General features: G+C 33.6%; 4 protein-coding genes and 1 pseudogene across 5 annotated transcripts; all 5 read left to right on the top strand.

The window, feature by feature from the left end:
- The first annotated feature begins 6,218 nt into the window (after positions 1 to 6,218).
- LOC121759468 (probable pectin methylesterase CGR3) lies at positions 6,219 to 9,554 on the top strand. Of its 2 annotated transcripts, none has more exons than XM_042155053.1 (7): positions 6,219 to 6,370; positions 7,097 to 7,232; positions 7,440 to 7,479; positions 7,633 to 7,674; positions 8,125 to 8,499; positions 8,783 to 8,838; positions 9,175 to 9,554. In XM_042155053.1, exons 2-7 carry the CDS (start codon positions 7,113 to 7,115, stop codon positions 9,325 to 9,327), a joined length of 786 nt encoding a protein of 261 aa, XP_042010987.1. In that variant the 5' UTR covers positions 6,219 to 6,370; positions 7,097 to 7,112; the 3' UTR covers positions 9,328 to 9,554. The 2 variants fall into 2 exon arrangements, with proteins under 2 accessions (XP_042010987.1, XP_042010988.1); XM_042155054.1 differs by having other exon boundaries at positions 6,233 to 6,370; positions 7,094 to 7,232.
- A 551-nt stretch (positions 9,555 to 10,105) lies between these two features.
- LOC121757890 lies at positions 10,106 to 11,145 on the top strand (annotated as a pseudogene).
- A 1,461-nt stretch (positions 11,146 to 12,606) lies between these two features.
- On the top strand, positions 12,607 to 14,789 carry LOC121757889 (protein trichome birefringence-like 9). The gene is made up of 4 exons (XM_042153351.1): positions 12,607 to 12,638; positions 13,361 to 13,480; positions 14,053 to 14,173; positions 14,353 to 14,789. Exons 1-4 carry the CDS (start codon positions 12,607 to 12,609, stop codon positions 14,575 to 14,577), a joined length of 498 nt encoding a protein of 165 aa, XP_042009285.1. The 3' UTR covers positions 14,578 to 14,789.
- A 2,423-nt stretch (positions 14,790 to 17,212) lies between these two features.
- On the top strand, positions 17,213 to 17,854 carry LOC121756937 (pathogenesis-related leaf protein 4-like). Its single transcript, XM_042152379.1, has one exon. The coding sequence runs from the start codon at positions 17,239 to 17,241 to the stop codon at positions 17,710 to 17,712; it is 474 nt and encodes a 157-aa protein (XP_042008313.1). The 5' UTR covers positions 17,213 to 17,238; the 3' UTR covers positions 17,713 to 17,854.
- A 2,313-nt stretch (positions 17,855 to 20,167) lies between these two features.
- LOC121756938 (pathogenesis-related leaf protein 6-like) lies at positions 20,168 to 20,788 on the top strand. Its single transcript, XM_042152380.1, has one exon. The coding sequence runs from the start codon at positions 20,176 to 20,178 to the stop codon at positions 20,644 to 20,646; it is 471 nt and encodes a 156-aa protein (XP_042008314.1). The 5' UTR covers positions 20,168 to 20,175; the 3' UTR covers positions 20,647 to 20,788.
- Positions 20,789 to 23,812: the final 3,024 nt, after the last annotated feature.

Below are 23,812 nucleotides of genomic sequence, written 5' to 3'. Positions count from 1 at the left end.
CAACTTAGTTGGGACAGAGGAAGTATAATATTTAATAATAGATATTTACTGAGTTAAATGGAGAAAATTAAAATTGACAAAAGAGGAAAAATAAGATAAATATAGAAAAAAAACAAATAAAATTTGAGAATAACTAATGTGCAAAATAGATGTATAAACTTGTATTGGGGCTAATAATGCTTCAAATTTTCATATCAACACAAAATTCTAGTATAAAAATATAAATCAAAACATTAATTAAACTTTATATAATATAAATCAAGAAACCTTGCATCAATACTTCCACCAATGCGATGCACAAATATTTTTAAATTTATTATTGGGTTTATCACTTGTTAATTAACTATTTATAAATACGAAGTAGTTATATTAATAGTAGCATTGATAATATCCTACCGACAACCCAAAGAATAACATGAATATTTGTCAAAATCACCGCCAAACACAATATCATCACGCCAACTCCTATTCAAATAGCACATACTTAATTCATAGAAAATTCACACAATATCACACATACTCATATCCAAAGCTTTAGTATTACTTGTTAATCGTAAAAGTTAATGCCTACATTCGATATAATAAATTTCTTATTGACAATCAATTTAAATAGAATAAAAAAATTGCGTTTACATCATAATTTTAATTGAGTTTAAATCTACAATTATAGGTAATTGATTGCACTCATTCAAAATTATATTCTCAACAACTACATTAGAATACAACATGGAAACACAAACCTTGATATGTATAGTAAGCTAATAAAAATGATTGTTGTTAAAGAGTGTAAAGAGGATCATAAAAGAATAAAATAATATCATCGCTGTAAATTAATGCTACCTTTCTAGTTTCAAATGTCTACATAATCATATACTCGTGCAAGATAAAAGTAAAGAGATTATTTCAAATACTATGTGCTCAAAAGTTTTGTACCAACTTAATTGCGACAGAATAAGTACAATACTTAAGAATAGATATTTACTGAGTTAAATGGAAAAAAATATAGTAATGATTAATAAAAGAGAGAAAATAAGATAAATAAATAAATTATAAAAATAACTAATGTACAAAATATATTATAAACTTGTATTGGGGTTATTAATCAGAATGTAAGCTAGAGTATTAAATTGAATAAAAGCTCAATTTTTTTGAGGGGGAATTAATTTAAAAAATTAAAAGATGATCAACAAAGAATGTATACATCAACGAGGATATTCTAGAATTCTTCACAGTATTTCCCCTAGAAGAACAATAAAAAATGGTATGTATTTGTTAATCATCAATATATGATGAAGTAGGCCTGCTTATTCGGTCGGTTCCGGTTCTAACCGAACCGGTTAACCGGATTCAATTTTTCATAAATCATAAAACCGGAACCGATGTTTAATTTTAAACCGAATTTATTTATAATTTTAAATAATTCAATACTACTCCTAATAAAATAATAATTCAACATCTGGATATATAACAAATAATACCTAAAAATTCAAATAAATACACAAAAAATACAAACTAATAATACAATAATATCCATATATGGGTAAGCGTTATGTCAAGTGTAGTAGGTCGGACTAGTTTATGTTGGCAATTCTTTTATAAAAAAAGGACTTCTAAAATTTAGCATTTTTTTAAAAGGAGGTTTAAAATTGAATTTCTATTTTTCTTTTTTTTTGCTAAATAAATATTCAATGGAATTTCCAATACTAATTGATCTTGTTGTGACTTTTTGGTTTAATATGGAACAATTAATAAATCATTCACAAACAGGCTAAAATGTTAAATGAATTGTTATATAAATTTGTTATAAAGTTAAATTTCTATCATATGAAATGATATTGTATTTGTATAGTTCTTTTGAAAATTTAAAACAAACTTATAATGTTTACTCATAGTGGTTAGTTCATAAAAAATGGATTGGAAAATAATTGTAGATTCAAAGCATCACAGTTTAAATATTTTAAATACTTCAGAAAACAGAGCTCGCAAATTTAACATTGTTTAAATCTTAAAATCAAACAATGTTTAAAATTATTTTATTTCAACTCAATATTAATTCAATTAAGTTAGATTTATTAGTATATTAAATTATATAAAAAAAGAATTGTAATTCGGTTCCCGGTTAGGAACCGGTCGGTTCCGGTTAGAACCAGAACCGGTTTTATATAAAAAGTTAGAACTGGTACCAGAATATTGAATATATTTTTAAATATTTGTGTCTATCTCTATAGTTGTGTTTTGTTTTTCGTGCGTAGAGAATATGAATTATTACTAATGAGAATTTGAGATGCAGTTCATTATTGCGTATAATCTCAATATGAGTATCATACAACCAAAGCGCAAATGAAAGTGGATCATATGCGTAATAATTGTGAAAATTTGGAGGTAGAGTTGTACCCCCTTATCTATTCTCCCTCAGCCACTGTATCAATCACTACAAAAAACTAGCAATTTAGTGACGAAATTATCCGTCACTAATCCGCAAAATTTAGACACACAATAGATTTAGTGACATGTTAAGTATCAACAGATCCGCCAATACAAAGCTTGTCAGTAAAAAATATTAGCTACGAATAAATCCGTCACTAAAGTTACAATGACGGAAATCAAAGCAGGCCACCATGGTAAATTCAGACTAGTGACTGACTATTCTGTCACCAATTAGTGACTGACGTTTTTCAGTCACTTATCCGTCATTAATCCTTGAAATTTCCGCTGTTATCACTAATTCCATCACTAATTTGTTTTTTTTTGTAGTGAATGCAATTTTAGAATCTTCATTAATTATTTCGTTGACAATACTACAAAGAATTCCAATCCTTTTCAGCTACCAATCAATAAAAACAATAATCACTACACCTACACAAAATCAATTACTCTTGCGAATCTTCTCCCAAATCTCAAACCAATTCCATCTTCCAAACGTTCTCTTTGTTAACAAATGGCTAAACCAACAAAGAATGTATACTTCAACGATGATATTCCAGAATTCTTCACATTATTTCCCCTAGAAGAACGATAAAAAAATGGTATGTATTTGTTAATCATCAATATATTCTGAAGTAGGCCTGCTTATTCGGTTGGCTCTGGTTCTAACCGGACCGGTTGACCAGTTAACCAGATTCAATTTTTCATAAATCCTATAACCGGAACCGGAACCAGAACCAACCGGTTAAGAACCGGTTGGTTCCGGTTCAAAATCGGAACCGATGTTTAATTTTAAACCGAATTTATTTATAATTTTAAATAATTCAATACTAATAAAATAATAATCCAACATCTGGATATATAACAAATAATACCTACAAATTCAATTAAATACACAAAAAAATACAAACCAACAATACAATAATATTCATGTATGGGTAAGAGTTACGTCAAGTGTAGTAAGTCATACTAGTTTATGTTGGCAATTGTTTTATAAAAAAGGACTTCTAAAATTTAGCATTTTCTTAAAAGAGTTTTAAAATTGAATTTTCATTTTTCTTTTTTTTTGCTAAATAAATATTCAATGGAATTTCCAATACTAATTGATCTTGTTGTGATTTTTTGGTTTAATACGAAACAATTAATAAGTCATTCACAAACAGGCTAAAATATTAAATGAATTGTTACATTAATTTGTTATAAAGTTAAATTTCTATCATATGAAATGATATTGTATTTGTATAGTTCTTTTAAAAATTAAAAACAAACTTTTAATGTCTACTCATAGTAGTTAGTTCATGAAAAATGGATTGAGAAATAATTGTCGATTCAAAGCATCACAGTTTAAATATTTTAAATGTTTCAGAAAACAGAGCTCGCAAATTTAACACTGTTTAAATATTAGAATCAAACAATGTTTTAAATTATTTTATTTCAATTCAATATTAATTCAATTAAGTTAGATTTATTACTATATTAAATTATATTAAAAAAAATTGAATTGTAATTTGGTTCCCGGTTAGGAACCGGTCGTTTCGGTTAGAACCAGAACCGGTTTTATATAAAAAGTTAGAACCGGTTTCGGAACTGGAACCGGTTTTCCGGTTCCAGGTTCCTCAATTAACCGGCCGGTTCTGGTTCTAGTTAACCGAGAACCGGGGAACCGTTTAAGCACCCATATGCGGATGAATATCTTTTGAGAAAGATTATCATTTTTATTGAAATTTGTTTAGTACTTTTAGTTTTATTTTCAAATAAAATTCCTTGTATCATTTGGAGGCACAAAAATAATTACGTTTATGTTAAATAATACTCCCTCCGTCCCTGAAAATTTGTCACCTATTTCCTTTTTCGTCCGTCCCTAAAAATTTGTCACATTTCACTTTTACCATTTTTTGTAGTGGACCCTACATTCCACTAACTCATTCACACTCACATTTTATTATAAAACTAATATATAAAAGTAGACCCACATGCCACCAACTTTTTCAACCCACTTTCTATTACATTTATTAAAACCGTGCCGGGTCAAATGATGACGAATTTTGGGGGATGGAGGGAGTAAAACAGATCTTTCCAAGAAGCTCAGAGATTATATCGAGACACGCTAGGACCAACATGCACAATAGAAATAAATACGGCAAGTCAGATTATTATCAAATGGAAGAGTGTGCTTGGACGATGGATGAGAGAAATTCCACAAGGATCACAACTTGAACTTTGGAGACTTCTTGACTTTCCATTTGGTTAAACACAATCATTTCTTCTAGAGAATGTTTGATGATACAGGATGTGCTAAGCTAAAGTATTCCAACAACAATCGGGTAAGTAATTACAATAAATTCAACTTTGCCAATCAAAATTTTAATACTCCATGTTTTAATCACTCCTTTATAGTTTTATTTGGACAAGAAACCGATAACGCATCATCTTCACAATCTATTGTTTCACCATCTTTCAAATCAACCAGGACAATATCAAACTGAAGAAGTTTGGTAAGAATTTATATTTTTACTTTATATATCTATTTGATAATGATCGTGTTAATTTTATTTATAAATTGAACAATCAAAATTGATAAATTAATGTAATCAACATTATAGAACATTATAGCACATGCCAATCCAATTTTGGTGGGCACATGACATGGGAGAGACAGAGACCTTGAAGTAGCAGTTTTGGAATTTCAAAACAAAAGATGGCACACAATGTTGAAGAAGGATGAGGATAGAGTTACAATCTACATAGGATGGTCTAATTTCTACAGTGAAAGCTCAATAAAAGTTGGAATGAAATTGCAGTTTGAGTTGATAAGCAGCACCAGTACAATCAGATTCAAAGTTACTGTGGCCGAGGTAAATTTTAATTACTCCATAATTTAATATTTTAACTATATACAACAATATTTCTTTGATTGATGAATAAAAAAATAATCTTGCACTATATCTTATGCGGACACAAGGAAAAACACGGAATATTTTGAAGAATCCCCTTGATCAAGGTAAGCTGTTTTGATAATCTAGTTAGCGGAATATAGGATTCATTTACTAAATATAATAAAAGTGAAATGAGATATTTATTGGTGGACGGACGAAAAAAGAAAAATGAGACATTTAATAGCAGACGGAAGGAGTACTAGGACCCAAATATTAAAGTGTAACAAGACAAAGCTATTGTATTAGAAAAGAGCCCATTTATGCCAAGCTTTGGCCCATTTAGCACAATGAGTCGCATGATAATTTTATTAAAAATCATTTGTACCTCCCTCATCCAATTCAAAGTTAAAAAAAACAAAATTTGATCAAATGTAGACATTTTATGCCTTATTCATTCATCAATTTCAATATTTCATGCAAAAAGAACAAAATACAAATATAATTCAAAGACGGAGATAGATATATATTCAATCCAAATAAATAACAATAATCCATATAGCAAATATGGTCCATATTTAAAGTAATACATTTACAGCTCATAATATTATCTGTTTTATTTAAATATTTCATAGGCAAATAATAAAGTAACATGCTATGTGAATGAAAAATCGGATTTAGGCTTCAACCGACAGTTCAATAGTCTAAATAAAATAAGTCTAATTTATTGAAATTTGATTGATGTTTCATTATCACAAAAATAAATACATAATTTTAATAAATTAGTATTGCAATAGGCTACATCTTAAGTACATATTTAAAATAAAAAAATGTTTAGCCCTAACTTAAAAATATTTGTAATTTCCAATCTAATTTATTCGAAATCATAGTATAAATTTTTTGTAATTATATACGTCTCCATCTTGTCATTTAATAAGTGCAAAAAAGGAAATATGTTAAGAAAATAAGATAAATGCAGCTGTTCTACTAAGAGCGCTTTTCCACTCGAATCCGAGCAGATCTAGATCCCAAATCCAGTTCGTGCGCTCCCATCTTTAGATTTTTCGCACTAGGTTGCTTCCTCGCTGAATTATGTATCTTTTCCCGTTTACATTGATCATTTCATCGTATGTTTTTGAGTTAAATTGTGCATTTTCTGCGGGTTTATGGCTTCGTTTTTGTTGATTGGTGATTGTTGCTTTGTTGGTGGTTGATTGTGTGAAATTGAGCTGTAGAGAAGTGCGTTTGACTGAAAGATTAGGGGTTTCATGTGTCAATGCGATTTACCCGCCATTTGATGGGCTTGAACTAGCTGATCTTTTTTAGTAGTTTGAATTTACTTGACTTGGTGTTTTGGGTTTGAGATTCTTGTGAAAAAATTGATGTGCTTATAAAGCGGATGCTAAATCAATCATATCAGTTGATGCAATTTGTGTTAGTTCATCAGTAGATGAAAATGCCCAATTTGCCTTTTTTGAGCTTTTCTGATGGATATCATTGATGTAGAACTGCAAGTTTGCAACTTGCAAACTTTGAGCTTCAACGTGCTAGCATCGGCTGAGTTTTCATAGATGACCTCTAGGAATATACATGTTTTTATGATTGATCTTGAATTGAAAGAAGCTGATAATTTCTCGTTGGTTTTCTTGTTTATCTGTTGACATGCTGATTTGGTGGATAGTTTGTGTGTTTATGTGGTTGAGATCATGTCTGGTAGGATTCTAGTAGTTAAATGCTTCAGTATTTCTGGTCAAAGAGTTGGACTTATTTTCTTGTGCTCTTGATCCAATTCCTAGCAGATCATTATATCTGCAAATGGCATCAAGGAGACCCAATGCTTCCCGCCGCTTTGCAGACAGTGGTGTTCCCTTCATGGGTGCATTGCATCACAAGTCTCGTCCATCTCCTCTATTATCTATAGGACTCGTTGTGGTGGTAAATACTGTGCCTTTTTACCTTTTATATTACTCTCATACTGTGGGTTTTTTATTAAACTTCTGCACACTGCTTAACAAGAAAGCTGCCGTTTCTTCCCATTCTACTTCTCATAAGAGCTGTCTGGCATTGATTGTCGTGTCTGTAACTGTAACTTTTGATTTCACTCTGAGAAAATTGATGACTTACTTTTCTGCATATTTTTAGGGAGCACTGCTCATTGTTGGGTATATGTATCATGGTTCAGGTTAGTTACTGATCTGTTTGGACTTCAAATACACATCCTATTGATAGAGTTTTGACATTCAATGATTGTTACCGTTGCATTTGATAATCCTTGAAGTATTTGGTACAAAGTTCTTTCTTGGTGTTATTTGACTTCGCAATTGCTTCCTGACAGGTGGCAGGAGTAGTGATATTGCTGCTTTGAATCGACTTGAGGGTAACTGCCGATAACTGAAGCTCACACCTCTTTTAGTTATAGGAAATTATTTTTTTATTCCTCCCCTTTTCCTTTATTTGTTATAAAGGCAACTTTTTGTGATTTTGCTGTCTGTGCGTGCCTAAGGATTAATATCATATCCGCGTAACCAAATGAAGACATCTTTATATAAACACTATATCGACTTCTCTCTCTAACAAAAAGTAGTCAGTCGCTGTTAGTACATCAATGGGTAATTGGGTACTTAAGTTTAATTGAATTCATACATAACAATATCCATATTTGTATTGCAATAATTTTAGCTGCACTTATTTATTTTCCATTACTTTGTATCTGCTCGGATTATTCTTGGCACACTACTTGGTGTTTGTCAGTTCTTTTGCGTGGGTTCATATTCAGACAAATCACCTCTGGTATGATGATTGTTCTTGTGTTTATTTGTTCCTACAGGTGGGGTTTCCTGTACTGCAGAACTTCAAAGATTGATACCTATCCTTAAGAAATCATATGGTGACAGCATGCGGAAGGTACTACATGTAGGCCCAGAAACATGCTCAGTAGTATCTCAAATATTAAAAGAAGACGACACTGAAGCCTGGGGTGTAGAGCCATATGAATTAGATGACGCTGATGCCAACTGCAAGAGTCTTGTGAGCAAGGGCGTTGTACGTGTAGCTGATATTAAGTTTCCCCTCCCGTACAAGCCCAAGTCATTTTCTCTCGTGGTTGTGTCAGATGCATTGGATTACCTGTCACCGAAATATCTTAATAAGACTGTCCCAGATTTAGCACGGGTGGCATCTGATGGCTTAGTTATTTTATCTGGTAATTCCTCAGAGATCTTGGTTCCGATTTCTTTTGATGAGTCTTTTAACCAAATTCTCTCACCCTCAGAAACTTGGCATTAGCTCTTTTAGCCTAATGATAGTACATGGTAGTGAGTCCTAACAATTCTTGTATTTTCCAGCTGTTAGTCATTTCTCCATTTACCATGCCGAAGTTTTATTTTTCCACAAGTTTAGGCTTTTAGTAGAAAAACATGGCATTAGTGCCTGCTCTGCCCCATGTTGCTTCGCAGTCGAGCTTTACCAATTTCATGTGAATGCAGGTTATCCAGGCCATCAAAGAGCTAAATTGGCAGAGCTGTCCAAATTCGGACGTCCTGTAAGTATAAAATTGCCTCTTTTACATGTAATTCTTCACTTGGAAATTTTGAGTTCGACTTTTACTCTCGCTCCCCTGACCCACCCACCCACCCACCCACCCTCACACACGCACATACGCCATAGGATGCTTGTAGAATGATGGTGGTGGATCACAACTCAACTTAGTGGGAGCGTAGGGGCTGATCACAACTTATTATTCTTTCGCTAAGCAAATATATTTAGATTGGAAGTTTTGGTTTCCAGTTACTGTGATGATGGATTCACAGGGTGTCATGAAAACATAGTAAAGCGAAAAATGAGTCGTTCAATGAGCAAGTGGGTGTTTGTTGTGCAGGCCAAGTTCCGGAGCTCATCATGGTGGATTAGGTTTTTCATCCAAACCAGCTTAGAAGAGAATGAAGCTGCACACAAGAAATTCGAACAGGCGGCGATGAAGCAAACTTACAAGCCTGACTGCCAAGTTTTCCACCTTAAACCCTTGCAGTGATGGAACCAATCTAGCATGCCTGCTTGTTAGTTCTTACACTGTTAAGTTATTGTGTGTTGAATCTGTTGTACTATACACACACCAGGCATTGATATACTGTATTCAAAATTTTGTTCATGTTTATTAGTATCCATACAAAATTGTACCATGTTCTTTAGGTGGACTTGGGAACTCAAATGTACTTTCTCATGTTCACTTAAGAAAGAAATTAATTAATGTTTTGCAAATGTTTTGGCTGTTTCTCATTTTAATGTGTTTATAGCCAGTATAGTCTTATAGAAACAGCATATTTTCATCTGGAAAGTGAAATTACTAGAATTTACAAATAATAGTACTCTATTAAGTCTATTTATCTGCAAAATTTTGAAAGTTTTGATTGCAAGCCAAAATTGAGGCGAAGCTCGTGCATAATAAACCAACTAACTATTTTAAATTCTTTTGTGGTTATTTTAATAATTTTAAGTTAAAATTACAAAATTTTAAATATATTAGTATTATTTAATTAGTTAATTTTTTTTAGAGTTCTGTTAAAATGTTTTAATTTTAAAAGAAATGCTATTAAGTAATTTGTGAAATGCTTCATTGGATCTCAACGTAAAATGTCTGGCTCCGTCACTTGCTATAACGTTCTAATGAAAATAAACACTTCTTGCACATTGAAATCAACCCCAAAATATGCCGCTAAATGAATCCACTATGGAGTTGAGTCTCAATGATAACCAATTAATTACTAATAATTGGAAATTATAAACTTTTAATTTAGGATTAAAAAATTAATTAATAAATCATAATCGGTGGTTTATAAACTTCTAAGATTACAATCAACTTATAACCGCGAACTAAACTTAAGTGAAAGTAAAGTATTTAATAATTATGTTTTCAGCAAAATAAATTAATTAGGAAAAATGGTGTCGGTTAATCCACGTCACACACATCACAGTGCGTGCTAATGTGCGCCGGCGCAGCGCTCGCGCTCACAAGCCATGGCCGCTAGAGCACCGCATCACAGCTCGAAGAAGCTCGTTCCTTCCAATTCTTCACTCGCACCCCGCGCCCTTATCTCTCTCCTCTGCGCCATCTCTCTCTACTTCTGCTTCTCTCTCTTCCGGAGGGATGCGCCGCCACCGCCGCTGTTATTCCATCCAGCGGTGCCTGCGAAGAGCAGTGGTAGCTGCAACTACTCGGAAGGGTGCTGGATCTATGATCAATCAATCAGATCTCCACCGCGCTACGACCACACCTGCAAGGAGATATTCAAAGGATGGAATTGCATCGCAGGTAACTAATCGAACGCCGTCGACATCCTCAGGTGGCGGTGGAAACCTCGCGGCTGCGATATGCCTCCGTTTGATCCGTGGAGATTCCTCGAGCAATTCAGAGACACAAGCATTGGTGAGCGCATCTCTGAATTAAGTGAATTGGCAGTGTAATGTATTTTCAGTTGGGGATTTGGAATAACTCTGTGTTGGTATGCATTTGGTTACACTAAATTGGAGATCTTTGATTAGATAAAAGATTTTAATTTGAGCAGTAGTAGCTAAGTTAATTGTTTTTCCGCTTTAAAATTTTCCAACTCCATAATGAAAAATTCATATCAGCATATGTGTTTCTTTTTCTCTTACTAATTGTGTTCCGTGTAAAAATTAGTGCTGTTTGTAGCTCTTATGGATTTTTGACAGTGCAGGTTTTGTTGGGGACTCCTTGAATAGGAACATGTTTGTTTCTCTTTTTTGTGCATTGAGAAAAGTTTCTGCCGAGCTGAAAAAGTGGCGGCCTGCTGGAGCTGATCGTAGTTTTAGAGCATCTCCAATAGGTTAGGACGTCAAATAGCCCTCAAATAGCCTTCACACTGCCACATCATCAGCACTACAATTCTCCTGCCACATCAGCTTGCCACATCAACTGGACATCAAATAGCCCTCACATAGCCTTCACACTACCTATCCACATCACTAATAACAATTATATAATTTAATTTACACTCGTATCAACATACGGAATTTAATTTACGAGACAAATACGGAAAATTCGAATAATAATATTAAAATTTAAAAAGTACATTAATTTTAAAAAAAAAGTACAATAATTAAAAAATTACATTTAAAAAATTACATAAATTTGCATAAAAACTAACGCCTTACAATCCTCCGCGCCCACAACTCTTCAACTAAATCCTTTTGCAGTCGAATATTAGCCTCCGTCTGACGCATGTCGGCATGTGCTTGGAGGAGGGCTTCTTCATCGTGCGGTACCCCACCTCGTACGTTGGCGGTGGTGACGCCGTGGCTTGGACCTGCTTCATTATCTTCGGTGGCCCAATCAGTCAGTTGTACACCTTCATCTTCGACGATCATGTTGTGCATGATAATACAGGCGTACATTATATCAGCAATGCAGTCGACATGCCACAAACGCGTTGGTCCCTTAACTGCAGCCCATCGAGCTTGAAGCACACCAAATGACACTCCACGTCCTTTCGCGCCGACTCCTGCCGCGTAGCAAAGTAGGCTTTCTTCGGATCTGATGCGCACCGGATCGTCTTCACAAAGACGGGCCACCTAGGGTATATCCCATCCGCCAAGTAGTAGCATATCATGCTGGTTGCCGTTGGCGATAAAACTGATGGCCGGACCGACGCCCTGGCACTGCTCGTTGAAAAGGGGCGACGAGTTGAGGACGTTTAGGTCGTTGTTCGAACCGGCTATCCCAAAATACGCATGCCAAATCCACAACCGGTAATCAGCCACGGCCTCGAGGATCATCGTGGGATTTTTTCCCTTGTAGCCGGTCGTGTAAAACCCCTTCCAGGCAGCGGGACAGTTCTTCCATTCCCGTTAAAACAAGTGGTGCGAATGAAAATGAGGTTCAACGCGCGTATATATAGTGTTTTCGAAAAAAAAAAAAAATTTAAATCCGACGCCGGTTTGGCGCCGATCCGGGACGTACAATGGCGCCCGTGAGGATCGGCGTCGGAACCGGCGTCAGCGCGGGAATCGGCACGGCGACGCCGATTTCGCCGACGCCGGTTCCAATGGTTCGGCGTCAAACCGGCGTCGGCGAAAAATCGGCGTCGCGGTGGTGACGCCGGTTATTGGAGATGCTCTTACATTCCTTAAGTACAACCTAACTATTGCATATCATCAGACGAATCTTCTGGCTCGATATGGTAGTTAAGCTAAGTAAAATAACTTGAGTCGTGATCCCCCCTGATGATGTAGCTACATTGTGTTGCCTTATCTCCCCAGGAGAACACCACTCATACACTGACACGGTCACACGATGTTGATGCTGTGCTTGAGAAGACATGCTGTGTATGGAGCTAATTATGTTGATAAGATTATAGGTGCCTAAAGTTTGAATCTTGATATTATGTTAGGAGGTCACCTATATGTCACTCGGATAGGGTTGCTTTGGGAACTGGAAACATATAACTCGATCGTTTCTTCTTATAGAATTGTAAAATCTTCTAACTTATATCTTACATTTAATTTAAATGTCTGGTAAGGAAAAGTGAATAAAATTAGATGAAAGTCAATCACCTTACTTTCTACTTGTTTGATAATCTTAAATTTTTTGATTGAAGGTCGGCAATGTAGTCAGAAACTTGAATAAAAAACTGAACACTAGTGAAGATTATTGAGTTTACATACACAAACCGAAAAAATATAGAGTTTTACTCTTAAGATGTTTGTGAACCTGTTGATTGTTTGAATTCTCTTTCTTTATACCCTGTATTTTTAAATGCAGACTGTCTCTTGCGTATAGCCATTCAATTATGATTTGCCACTTTCTTTTCAGAATAGCTATTGAAAACTGGTTCAGAGGTTTTCCCTTTTCTTGCATCGAGGAGCAGGGAGCTTATGATTCATGTGATTATTTTAACTATGAAGAACTCCTGCTCTTTCATCCTCTTATATATTATGTACATGTGTTAATGTGTTTTTCTGTATGCTTACAATAGCCATGACACATCAATAGCAATTTCACATTTTCACTACATTGTATGTTCTGTACCTTGACAATGCGGTACCAGTGGTATACTCGAGTCACTTGGTTATAAGGATGGCTATAGAATTGATGTTGATATACCAAATGGGAGTTGGGCTGCCGCTCCTCATTTCCACGACATACTCATTTTCAATACAGGGCACTGGTAATTCATGTTTGTGTGCTTTTATTGAGTAGACTTCTCCAGTATTAGATTAGTGATGTAACTTGCAGAAGGCTTTATCTTCTTAAAACTGGGACCTATTACTCTCATTGCATGAAACTCTTTCTCACTTGCGCTGAAGCCCTTCCCGGCCTAGTGAAGTAGTTATTTGAATCAAATCAATATATGTATTGCTATTTGAAATTTTGAATGCTCTATTGAGCCCTCATATTCCTTACGCAATAAATATATTTGAACGCAAGTGATGGCTCTAATCATCCTTTGCATGTATATAGTTTTTTTGGTATAGATTATTGATAAATATAATCATCCTTTACTGCCAGATATCAAATACACATTAATTACATCTTTTGCTGAGTTACTGATAAATATATTTGAACGCTAGTGATGGCTCTAAACCCTGACAGGATAAAGTACTTTTTGAATGCTATAACATCACCCTTTGCATGTATATTGTTTTTTTTGGTATGAAATTCAGCATCATACTTTTTTTTCCATCATATATGAGATTATAATTCATAGGTTTTCATAGGTTTTTCTGCTTAATTCTTTAGGTGGTGGGCTCCTTCAAAGTTTGATCCTGTGAAAACACCGATGCTCTTCTTTGAGAAGGGAGTACCTGTGACTCCTCCACTTACACCTAATGCTGGGCTTGATATGGTGTTACGACACATGGTATAACTCTCTGCTTCTCTTCCTCAGATGCTCAATTTTGAAGAAATGAATCCATTTTCATTCAAGCTCTACTCAAAAGTTATTTTTTTGAATAGTAATTATGTTTTTTTTCAGTACTAGCTAGTTCATTATTATTTCCAATCTTTAGGTTATCTTGCTTCATTCATCCTTATTGCAAGATTCATGCCTGCGATGTAAACGGGCATCTATACAGGGCCCTTGAAGGTTCAAAATTCCAAATATTGGAGATAACCCGGATGAGTGAGTTCAGGGCTGATGCCCACCCATCCACTGCTGGTGGGAAAAGGCACGACGATTGTATGCACTGGTGCTTACCGGGGCTCACCGATACTTGGAATGACTTGTTCATAGCACACTTGAACAACATCAAAGTTAGGAATTGATCAATCCAAATCCTATTTATTTTACATTTTCTTTTCTAGTTGATTTTGATGAGATTTGACTCAAACTTCTCAAGATTTTGTTTGTGTTTACTATTTTCACTTAGGTTTGAGATTTGGCTTTTTAGGATTTAGGAGCATGTAATTATACGATCATTATAGAACTAATCAGCCATGAAGTTTTATTGTAAACTAATAAATGCATTATTGAGCTAGACTTTTATGATTTATCTGTACAATCCTAAAAGTTCGTGTGATTGTAATTTTATTAGAAGATATGTATTATTTTTGTCGTGTTATCTTTAAATATGGTGATATTATTTAAATCAAATAAAATTATCATAAAAATTTCCACAGAAAAAAAAATCAAAATTTCCAAAGAAAAATCCAAGTCTGATTTTCCTCCATCCATTTTTTTCTAATTTCCTACTCTCACTGTAATTTTGTTTTGATGAGAAAATTCAAATATACCTTATTCCATAAAGTTAGGCCGTTGGGAAGAATTATATGTACTTTACTTACTTCACCTAACAAATTCTGCTAAAATTAATGTCGTGTCATTCAAGAATATGGACATCTTGAGCTATAAGACTCCTCATTTTAGTAATTCTAATAATTTATTCAAACAACAATAAAAAATGGTTAATCTTACTAATTTAACACCTATTTCTTAATAATAATATAACTAGCTCTAGCCATATACACAAATTATACTCTCCCCTTTTGTCCTAACTCTCCCTGTCTAAGACAAAATGAACGAAGAAATAAATTACTTTTATTATTCTCTCCACTTAACACGATTATATAGTCTCACGACTGCTATACTTTCCACACCCGCTTCTCTCTCTGTCTCTTTCTTTCCCATCTTCTGTTACGTACAATTCTCTCTCATGAAAAAGAAATTTCATGAAGAAGTCATGTGCATAACGTTAGCTGAAAATGAGATGTTTCTCTACATATTGAAAAAGAAATTGCAAGAAGTTATATATCGTCAAAGATTTAATAAAATGGTTACAAAATTCTGCAATAATTCGAGATAAGAACATTTCCACAAACATTACATAAATATTCTCCAACAAAATATGTAACTATTAACTATTGCGGGTTTGAAGTTGTTAAATGAGCAATAAACTATTTAGGATATACATTGGATTTGGGACATCTGCAGAGAGAGAATAATAAAATCGCTATTATTATTATTATTATTATTTATTTAATAAACATCTATCGATGAAATTTCCCACATTTTGGATCGTAGTTACTGTGTGGTCCATTAATTTCCTCAATTACGTCATGTCGATGACAACACTATCATAAATTCCACATAGAAAAAAAAATAGTAATCCACTTGGAAAAATCTCTCAATTATTTTTTTTAGTTTCATTCTTTACTAATGATGCAGCATTCGATTCGAAATTACAGTTTGCTTTGATTGTAGTTCCTAATAGAGGTGCCCACGATTCCGGTTTTGGAAATTGCCGAACCGGACCCGTTTCGGGGTTCCGGTTCCGGTTCCGAACCGTCGATTTTTCACGGTTCCGAACTGCTGGTTTTCGGCGGTTTTGGCTCGGTTTCACGATTTTCTAGCGGTTGTTTTGCGGTTCCGGCAGGTTACGGTTCAGAAATTTTTGAACCTGAACCGAACACGGTTCAAAAATTGACGGTTTCAGTTCGGATAAATTCTCACGGTTCCAGTTGGGAACCGTAACCACCGTAACCATAAACCTTGGGCACCTTTAGTTCCTAACATCGAACAAAACCAAACCACGAACACCCTTATTTATAATGTAGCATAATGATTAAATTATACATATGTAAACACGTACATTTGATATACAATAATTAGGTTAACTAAAAATATTAGTTCAATTTTATTAAATACTCCTATGAAAACAGATTCACAATGTTAAATGTAACGTGAAATGTTGAAGATTAATGGTTTTTCTGCATAGCACAAAGTCTACTATATAAGTACCAATAGAGTGAATTGTTGAAGATGATCTTAGAAATATTGCATATTAATGTCAAGAAGTCTAAGTCGACTAAACCCTCGATTATCACACTTATTTAGCTATTGACAAGAAAATTCGCTTGGTTTTTTTGAAGATTTGTTTCATTAATTAGAGGATAAGAGATGAGGATCAAACTAAATTTATCTCAAACTTAATTATTTCACATTAAAATTAGGACATGTGATTAGTAGTTTTCAACTCTACTATTTCGAGCTAGCAAGAAGTCACAAATTTGAATCACCCGGTTCAATTACCTCTATTTATTTTGTAAATTTACTGATGGAATTTCCTATTGGAGTCTCAACGAATTAATAAAAATCAAACAACCACAATACAACACACAACAACGCCTAACGATCCCATATAGCAAAAACTAAACCATAGTCCCAAATGAGCTTCGCCTATCCAAACATAATATCATAAACTAAACCATAGTCCTAACGGCAACGAGTAACCTAGGTTGCATACTTTCATGTAAATGATATTTGTAGCCACATGGGCTTATTCCATTACAATAATTTTCATGGTTGATTAGTCACAATTTTAAGACATACCAAAATTCTCACACACTATTACCACTATTTCTCTATAAATACCCTCCCTCCATACACATATTTTGTACACCAATTACACATTTTGAACATCAATCAAAATGGAAATATTCCTCTTCTTCCTTGCCCTAACAACCTTACAAGGTTTGTGCCTAGGCCAAAACTCACCACAAGACTTCCTCGATGCTCACAATAGTGCTCGGGCTGAAGTCGGTGTGGGCCCCATGACGTGGGATGAAAGTGTGGCGAATTTCGCACGAGACTACGTGAACTCTAAGCTGGGAGACTGCAACATGGTCCACTCTGGCAATAGCCAATACGGTGAAAACCTTGCCCAGGGCTCGGGTGATTTCACCGGCCGTGCAGCCGTGGACTTGTGGGTGGGTGAGAAGGCTAACTATAACTACGATTCGAACTCATGTGCTGAAGGCCAGGTGTGTGGCCACTACACTCAGGTGGTGTGGCGCAACTCCAACCAACTAGGCTGCGCTAGGGCTCAATGCAGCAACGGCTGGTGGTTCATTTCGTGCAACTACGCTCCACCGGGCAACTACGTCGGACAAAGTCCGTATTGAACGGACACATCTTAATAAAATCAATAGGGTCAATTTTAAATTACAATAGTACTAATTAAATAAGTGACCCTATATTTCAATCATGTTATGTTGTGAAACTTATTAATGTTTGTATGAATAAGATGATCTTCATCTCGTGCTAGTTCAATTATTTTGAAATGTGATATAAGGATGTGACTTTATGATTATAATTATTCGTTTCTATGATATTTTTCCTTCAGAATAGGAAATTAATTCTTGAGAATTGGCAATTATAATAATGCTATGGGGAATTGAGAAGAAGAAATTAAAGATAACAAAATTCTCCCATATAACTAGATAACATCCCTTGTCGTCAAACTATGCAGAATTAGCATTAATTTAAATTGGAATTATGTTTATATTGGAAATGTCACACGTAACAACGGTGACAAATACCATGACACAATTTTGGAGTGGTTGATATCAATAGAACTAAACGCAGAGGAAGAAAGGAATAAGATTTTTTTTACTTTAATTAAAACTGCAATTTCACAAATTAAGTTAAAAATATTAAGAAACTACGTTGCTTGACGTCGTCTTCTTCGAGAAATCCTTCAGATCGGGGTGGCACTTGTGTAGTCAAAAAATAGGCTTCGGTTGCCGCGGTTTAGAGAGACTATATCTATTGATTATTATACGTTTCATTAAAAATATATGATTTTTCCAGACTCCAAATTGAGGTTAATGTTACTCAAAAATGTACCTACAATTTTTTTAATGGACAATTTATCAACGGTAGATTTAATATTTATATTAAGTTTTTTATTACAATTTTTGGCTATGATTTGGACAAGTTCATTGCTACCATAAATGTTTGGCTATTATTTATGCTCTTGTTACGGTATATTCATTAGCTTTGGTGTTTTTGTTTTATGCTTATAGTTGGCTGTGGAAGATTGAGAAACACATGCAAACTAGTCTCCTGCAATTGAGAAACATATGTTGAACAATGTGTAATTAGTGTACTACCTTAAATTACAGTTGTAACAAAGTTATTTTAAAAAAGGTTATAGTGACGAGTCCATTTTTCCAGCTATTATTGATCTATATAATCGAAAATCGACTAACTTTTTGTGGATAAAAATGAATTCCACAAGAACTTCCAACCACAATGTGTGTAAAACGGCATTAGTATAGTTTCCAAAAATAAAGCAGTGATATAACTTCTATACGAGAATTCTTTTTGTACAAATAAAATTATTTTATTTGTAACTTTCAAATAAAATTGGCCACCCATCCCCTTTTTAAAATGTAGCATGATGTAAATTATATGTAAGCACATGTGGTGTACAATAATTATTGTAACGTGATATGTAGGGTTGATTGTTGAAGATTAACTTATAGTAGTATGAGATTACTATGTATTTTAATTTCTCTAGATACCGGAAAGTCTACTAGTATATGTAAATTTGTAATACAAATATAGAGTGAATTGTTGGAGATGTTCCTGCAAATATTTCATCTTAAAGTTAATAGTTAATTAAATACTTATGTATCAAGACGTCTAAGTCGACTAATTAAACCTTATGTTCTTCCAACTATGTATCACACTTATTTAGCTATTGACAAGAAAATTTGCATGTTTATTTTGAAAAATGGTGTCATGGATTAGAGGACGATTAAGAGATGAAAAATCAAACTAAGTTTATCTCAAACTTAATTATTTCACATTATTACGTGAAGAGTAGTTTTCAACTCTACATTTTTAGCTAGTATTAGAAAACTAACAAGAAGTCACAAATTTGAATCACCCGCCTTAATGACCTTTATTGTTCCATTAATCACTATTTTGAAGTTTTAGTAAAAGAGAAATTTCTATATATTTAAGGACAAATTAAAAAAAAATCATAAATTTTGATCAAATTATGATCAATTTCACAATTTTCGCTCCAATAACATGCTGAAATGGTGAGATGTTACAAATGAAAATGTCGAGAATTGGCGAGTAGGGTCCACCAAAAGTGGTGACAATATATGTACAAAGTAGTAGTAATAAAAAATACATTAAAAATAATAGAGAAGCTAATAAATGATAAGAACCGAACTACTAAACACCATACACGAAAACATTACACAACAATTTTAGACCCACGGATGTATCAATCTTATTTTTAAGCTTAAATAATTTATAGTAAGATATTTGAAATTTTGAATGATCATAGTTAACTAATCCAAAATAACAAAAGAGAAGACCGGAATATAGCCATTCAAACCTAATTAATGACAACGTAGTTACGTAGGTTGCATAATTTCATGTACTCTGATATTTGTTCATTAATTAGGCACATAGAAATATTCCACTATACAATAATAATCATATTTGAAATGTCCACAAGTATACACAAATCGATGACATTTTCCAAGATTTACCAAAAACCTCATACATTATTTCTCTATAAATACTCACCATCTAACACATTTTTTGTACACCAATTAATCAAAATGAAAATATTCCTCTTATTCCTTGCCCTAACAACCCTACAAGGTTTGTGCCTAGGGCAAAACTCACCACAAGACTACCTCAATGCTCACAATAGTGCCCGAGCTCTAGTCGGAGTGGGAGCCATGACGTGGGACCAAAACGTGGCGAATTTTGCACGAGCCTACGTGAACTCTAGGCTCAGAGATTGCAACATGGTCCACTCTGGCAATAGGCAATACGGTGAGAACCTTGCCAAGGGCTCGGGTGATTTCACCGGCCGTGCAGCTGTGAACTTGTGGGTGGGTGAGAAACCTAACTACAACTACGGTTCGAACTCATGTGTTGGAGGGGAGTGCCTCCACTACACTCAGGTGGTGTGGCGCAACTCCAACCGACTAGGCTGCGCTAGGGCACGGTGCGACAACGGCTGGTGGTTCATTTCGTGCAACTACGCCCCACCGGGCAACTACGTCGGACAACGTCCGTATTGAACGGACACATCTTAATTAATCAATAGGGTCAATGTTAAATTACAATAGTACTAATTAAATAAGTGGCCCTTTATATCAATCATGTTATGTTGTGAAAGCTATTAATGTTTGTATGAATAAAAATGATGTTGTGCTAGTACAATTTTGGTGATATGTGAGCTAGCTAGCGGACATGCATGGCTAATTAACGTGTGACTTTATGATCATACAATAAAATAATTAAATATGAGTAAGATCATATATAAGATTATGAGCATATTTTTCCTACAAATATGAAATTATTCCATGTGGCACTTAATTATTGGAAAATTTGATTTGTCACTTATAATAATTAATTATGTGGAATTGAGAAGAAGTAAAAGGGAGAGTAGAAAGTCCAATATAAAATTTCTAAATATAATTTGACCGTAAAATACCGTTTGAATAATATAGAGCAAGATTAGCTGCAAAAGGTTTTACTAATACAAAACATTGACACAGTTTGCTTATATATATTTCTATGGTGCTGGAAAAAAAAATATTTCCATGGTGCTGGTTGCTCCATACTATGTTTTTGGTTGTGTATTTCTATGGAGTTGTCTATGAGGTTCGAACATTTTTTTAATAAATAAAATTGCACTTAATCTATCAAATCAACACTGGAAAACATAGATGAATAATTAATTATATAATCGATACTGTTTACTATTTTCATCAACGATGAAATACGTAGAAACCGTAATTTGATTTAAATTTATCTAAACTAATACTCTTATACATATAGAATCGCAAAATGTTCAAGATCAAATATTGCCAAGCCGCCTCTCAATTATTTCTACCTTAATTATCTATGATGTCCTTCTATGCCTAATTATTTTGACGATGCTAACATATAACGAAGAATTAACAACTTAATTCGTACGCATTAAGAATAGTAGTACTATTATATAAATTAATATAACGATGGATTGCCGACATATTTTAAAATTATAAAAATACTATAGTACTTTTCTAATTAACGACGGGTTAGGTTTTTTTTTTTTAATTTGAAATATGAAGTTTTAACGACCAAAAAGTAAAATCAATTTTTTTTCTTCCTCCATCCCACGTGAGTATGCACTTTTGATTGGGTGTGAGTTTTAATGAACAATTGATAAAGTAAAAAAGAGATAGAAAGAGAAGTTAATTAAAGTATTACTAGTGGAGAATGAGTCCCATCTCATAGAGATAAAAAAGTTTCCAAAATAGAAGTGCATACTCTAGTTGGACGAACTAAGATGGAAATAGTGCATACTCTTGCAGGATGAATGGAGTATTAAATAGAAACGTAGATATTATTCGTACGTAAAATATTATACTAGAAAAAGTCGTTTTAGTACCAGCTGCATAAATTATACTATTCGTATTGTACAACAGTGAATTGTGAAAAAGAGAGAGTATATATATTAGGTTAACAATTATCTATATACTGGAATATTATTTTTGTTTCGTTCACTTTAAGTGAGCTGTGCTGTTTGGAGCAGCTCGTTTGTGGTTTGTTGTTACGGTTTATCTCACCATTCTTCAATTGTTTGAGCATTTTGTTTCATTAAAAAAAATCTTTATGTGCTAATAGGTCTATTAAGGGAATTTTTCTATTAAAGAACCTTAAATTTTTCTACTTAAATAATTCATTGACAAACGACAATAAATAATTCATAGTACAAAATTTGTGGAAAAATTGGTTGAGAAACACATGGAATTTTCAGGAAAAGTTGAGTCTTCCACCATTTAAGGCCTACTCTCCAACGACTAGGAACCCATAAATAATTAAGACCTGCGACTTAAATCGTATTTTAACTAACCACATGAATCTCAAAACGCTAAACATGCACACAGCAACTGGACTTAAATAAAACATAAATGCTTCATATTGATTAACTTTTTATGCAGTGCTATCCAAAAAAAAAAAAGAAAAATTTGTAAATAATACTAGTTTTAATGTGCAATTGATAAAGTCTATAACTATATCCCAATTCGATTGATACTGGATTTAGAAAATACGAGACTTTTAAACATGCCACTTATAGTTAGGGATATAGTAGGGATGAAGGAATTATTTAATTTAAGTATTTCTAAGGAAATGTAGTAATACTAATTAGATCTTTAAATGCAGCATAATTTAGTTATATGCATCCATCCATGCATTTATACAATCTTTTACATATTATAACAAACGATGAAATTTTATTTTTATTTAGAAACATAATAAATTAACTACACTCTTAAATTTCACCAATTTTGTGATATATTTTTATTTTTGTTCTACACATAATATATAACTACGTACCCGTCACAAAAGATCACAATTTGGTTTAATAACATTTATAATTATAGTATCACAATTCTTCCACAATTATTCAAAATTTGAACATTTTAAACAAATTATATGCTCCCCACTATAAATTCCCCTATAATTGTCCATCATTTTGCACCAATCGGCAATCACCAAGAATGAAATTCCATAAGAACTTTCCATTAGCCATTCTTTTCTTAATTGCACTAATCATCCTCCTACCTTCATCCAAGGGCCAAAACTCCCCACAAGATTACCTCGATGTCCACAACACGACACGTGTGGAGGTGGGAATCGAACCAATGACCTGGGACGACACTGTGGCAGCCTTTGTCCGAAGTTACACCTATCAAAGGATTGGTGATGGCTCATGCGTCTTTCATATGCTTCTAGGATCATGCATCTCTCACAAAGCTAGAATTTAAAAAAAAAAACTCATCAAATTGGGAAGCTAATCTCTCCAAAATTAGAATTTCTCCCATACAACTAATTAATTAACTCTCTTTCTCATGGAAAAAGAAATTTCATGAAGAAGTTATTGTGTGCATAAGTTAGAAGAAAAATAAAAGCTTGTCCGCCGTCCACATACTGAAAAAGAATTTGCATGAAGAAGTCACATATCATCAAAGATTAATAAAATGTTTAATTAAATCTTTCGACAATATTCTCTAACAAAATGGTATTATGGTAATGTGGGAAGTTGTTACATACAGACTTACAGGAGCAATACAATTTTTATTTGGATTAAGATGTAGTATTATTTGATATATTTAATTTGAGACTACAGAATATATATATTTTTTGTTGTCTTAATTTTGAATAGTACTCCACTAAATGCTATAATAAACTTAG

The sequence above is a fragment of the Salvia splendens genome, chromosome 12 (genome assembly GCF_004379255.2).
Source record: "Salvia splendens isolate huo1 chromosome 12, SspV2, whole genome shotgun sequence".
NCBI classification, from domain to species: domain Eukaryota; kingdom Viridiplantae; phylum Streptophyta; class Magnoliopsida; order Lamiales; family Lamiaceae; genus Salvia; species Salvia splendens.
Note: the sequence above shows the minus strand (reverse complement) of the source record. Positions and strands in the feature narration are given on the sequence as shown.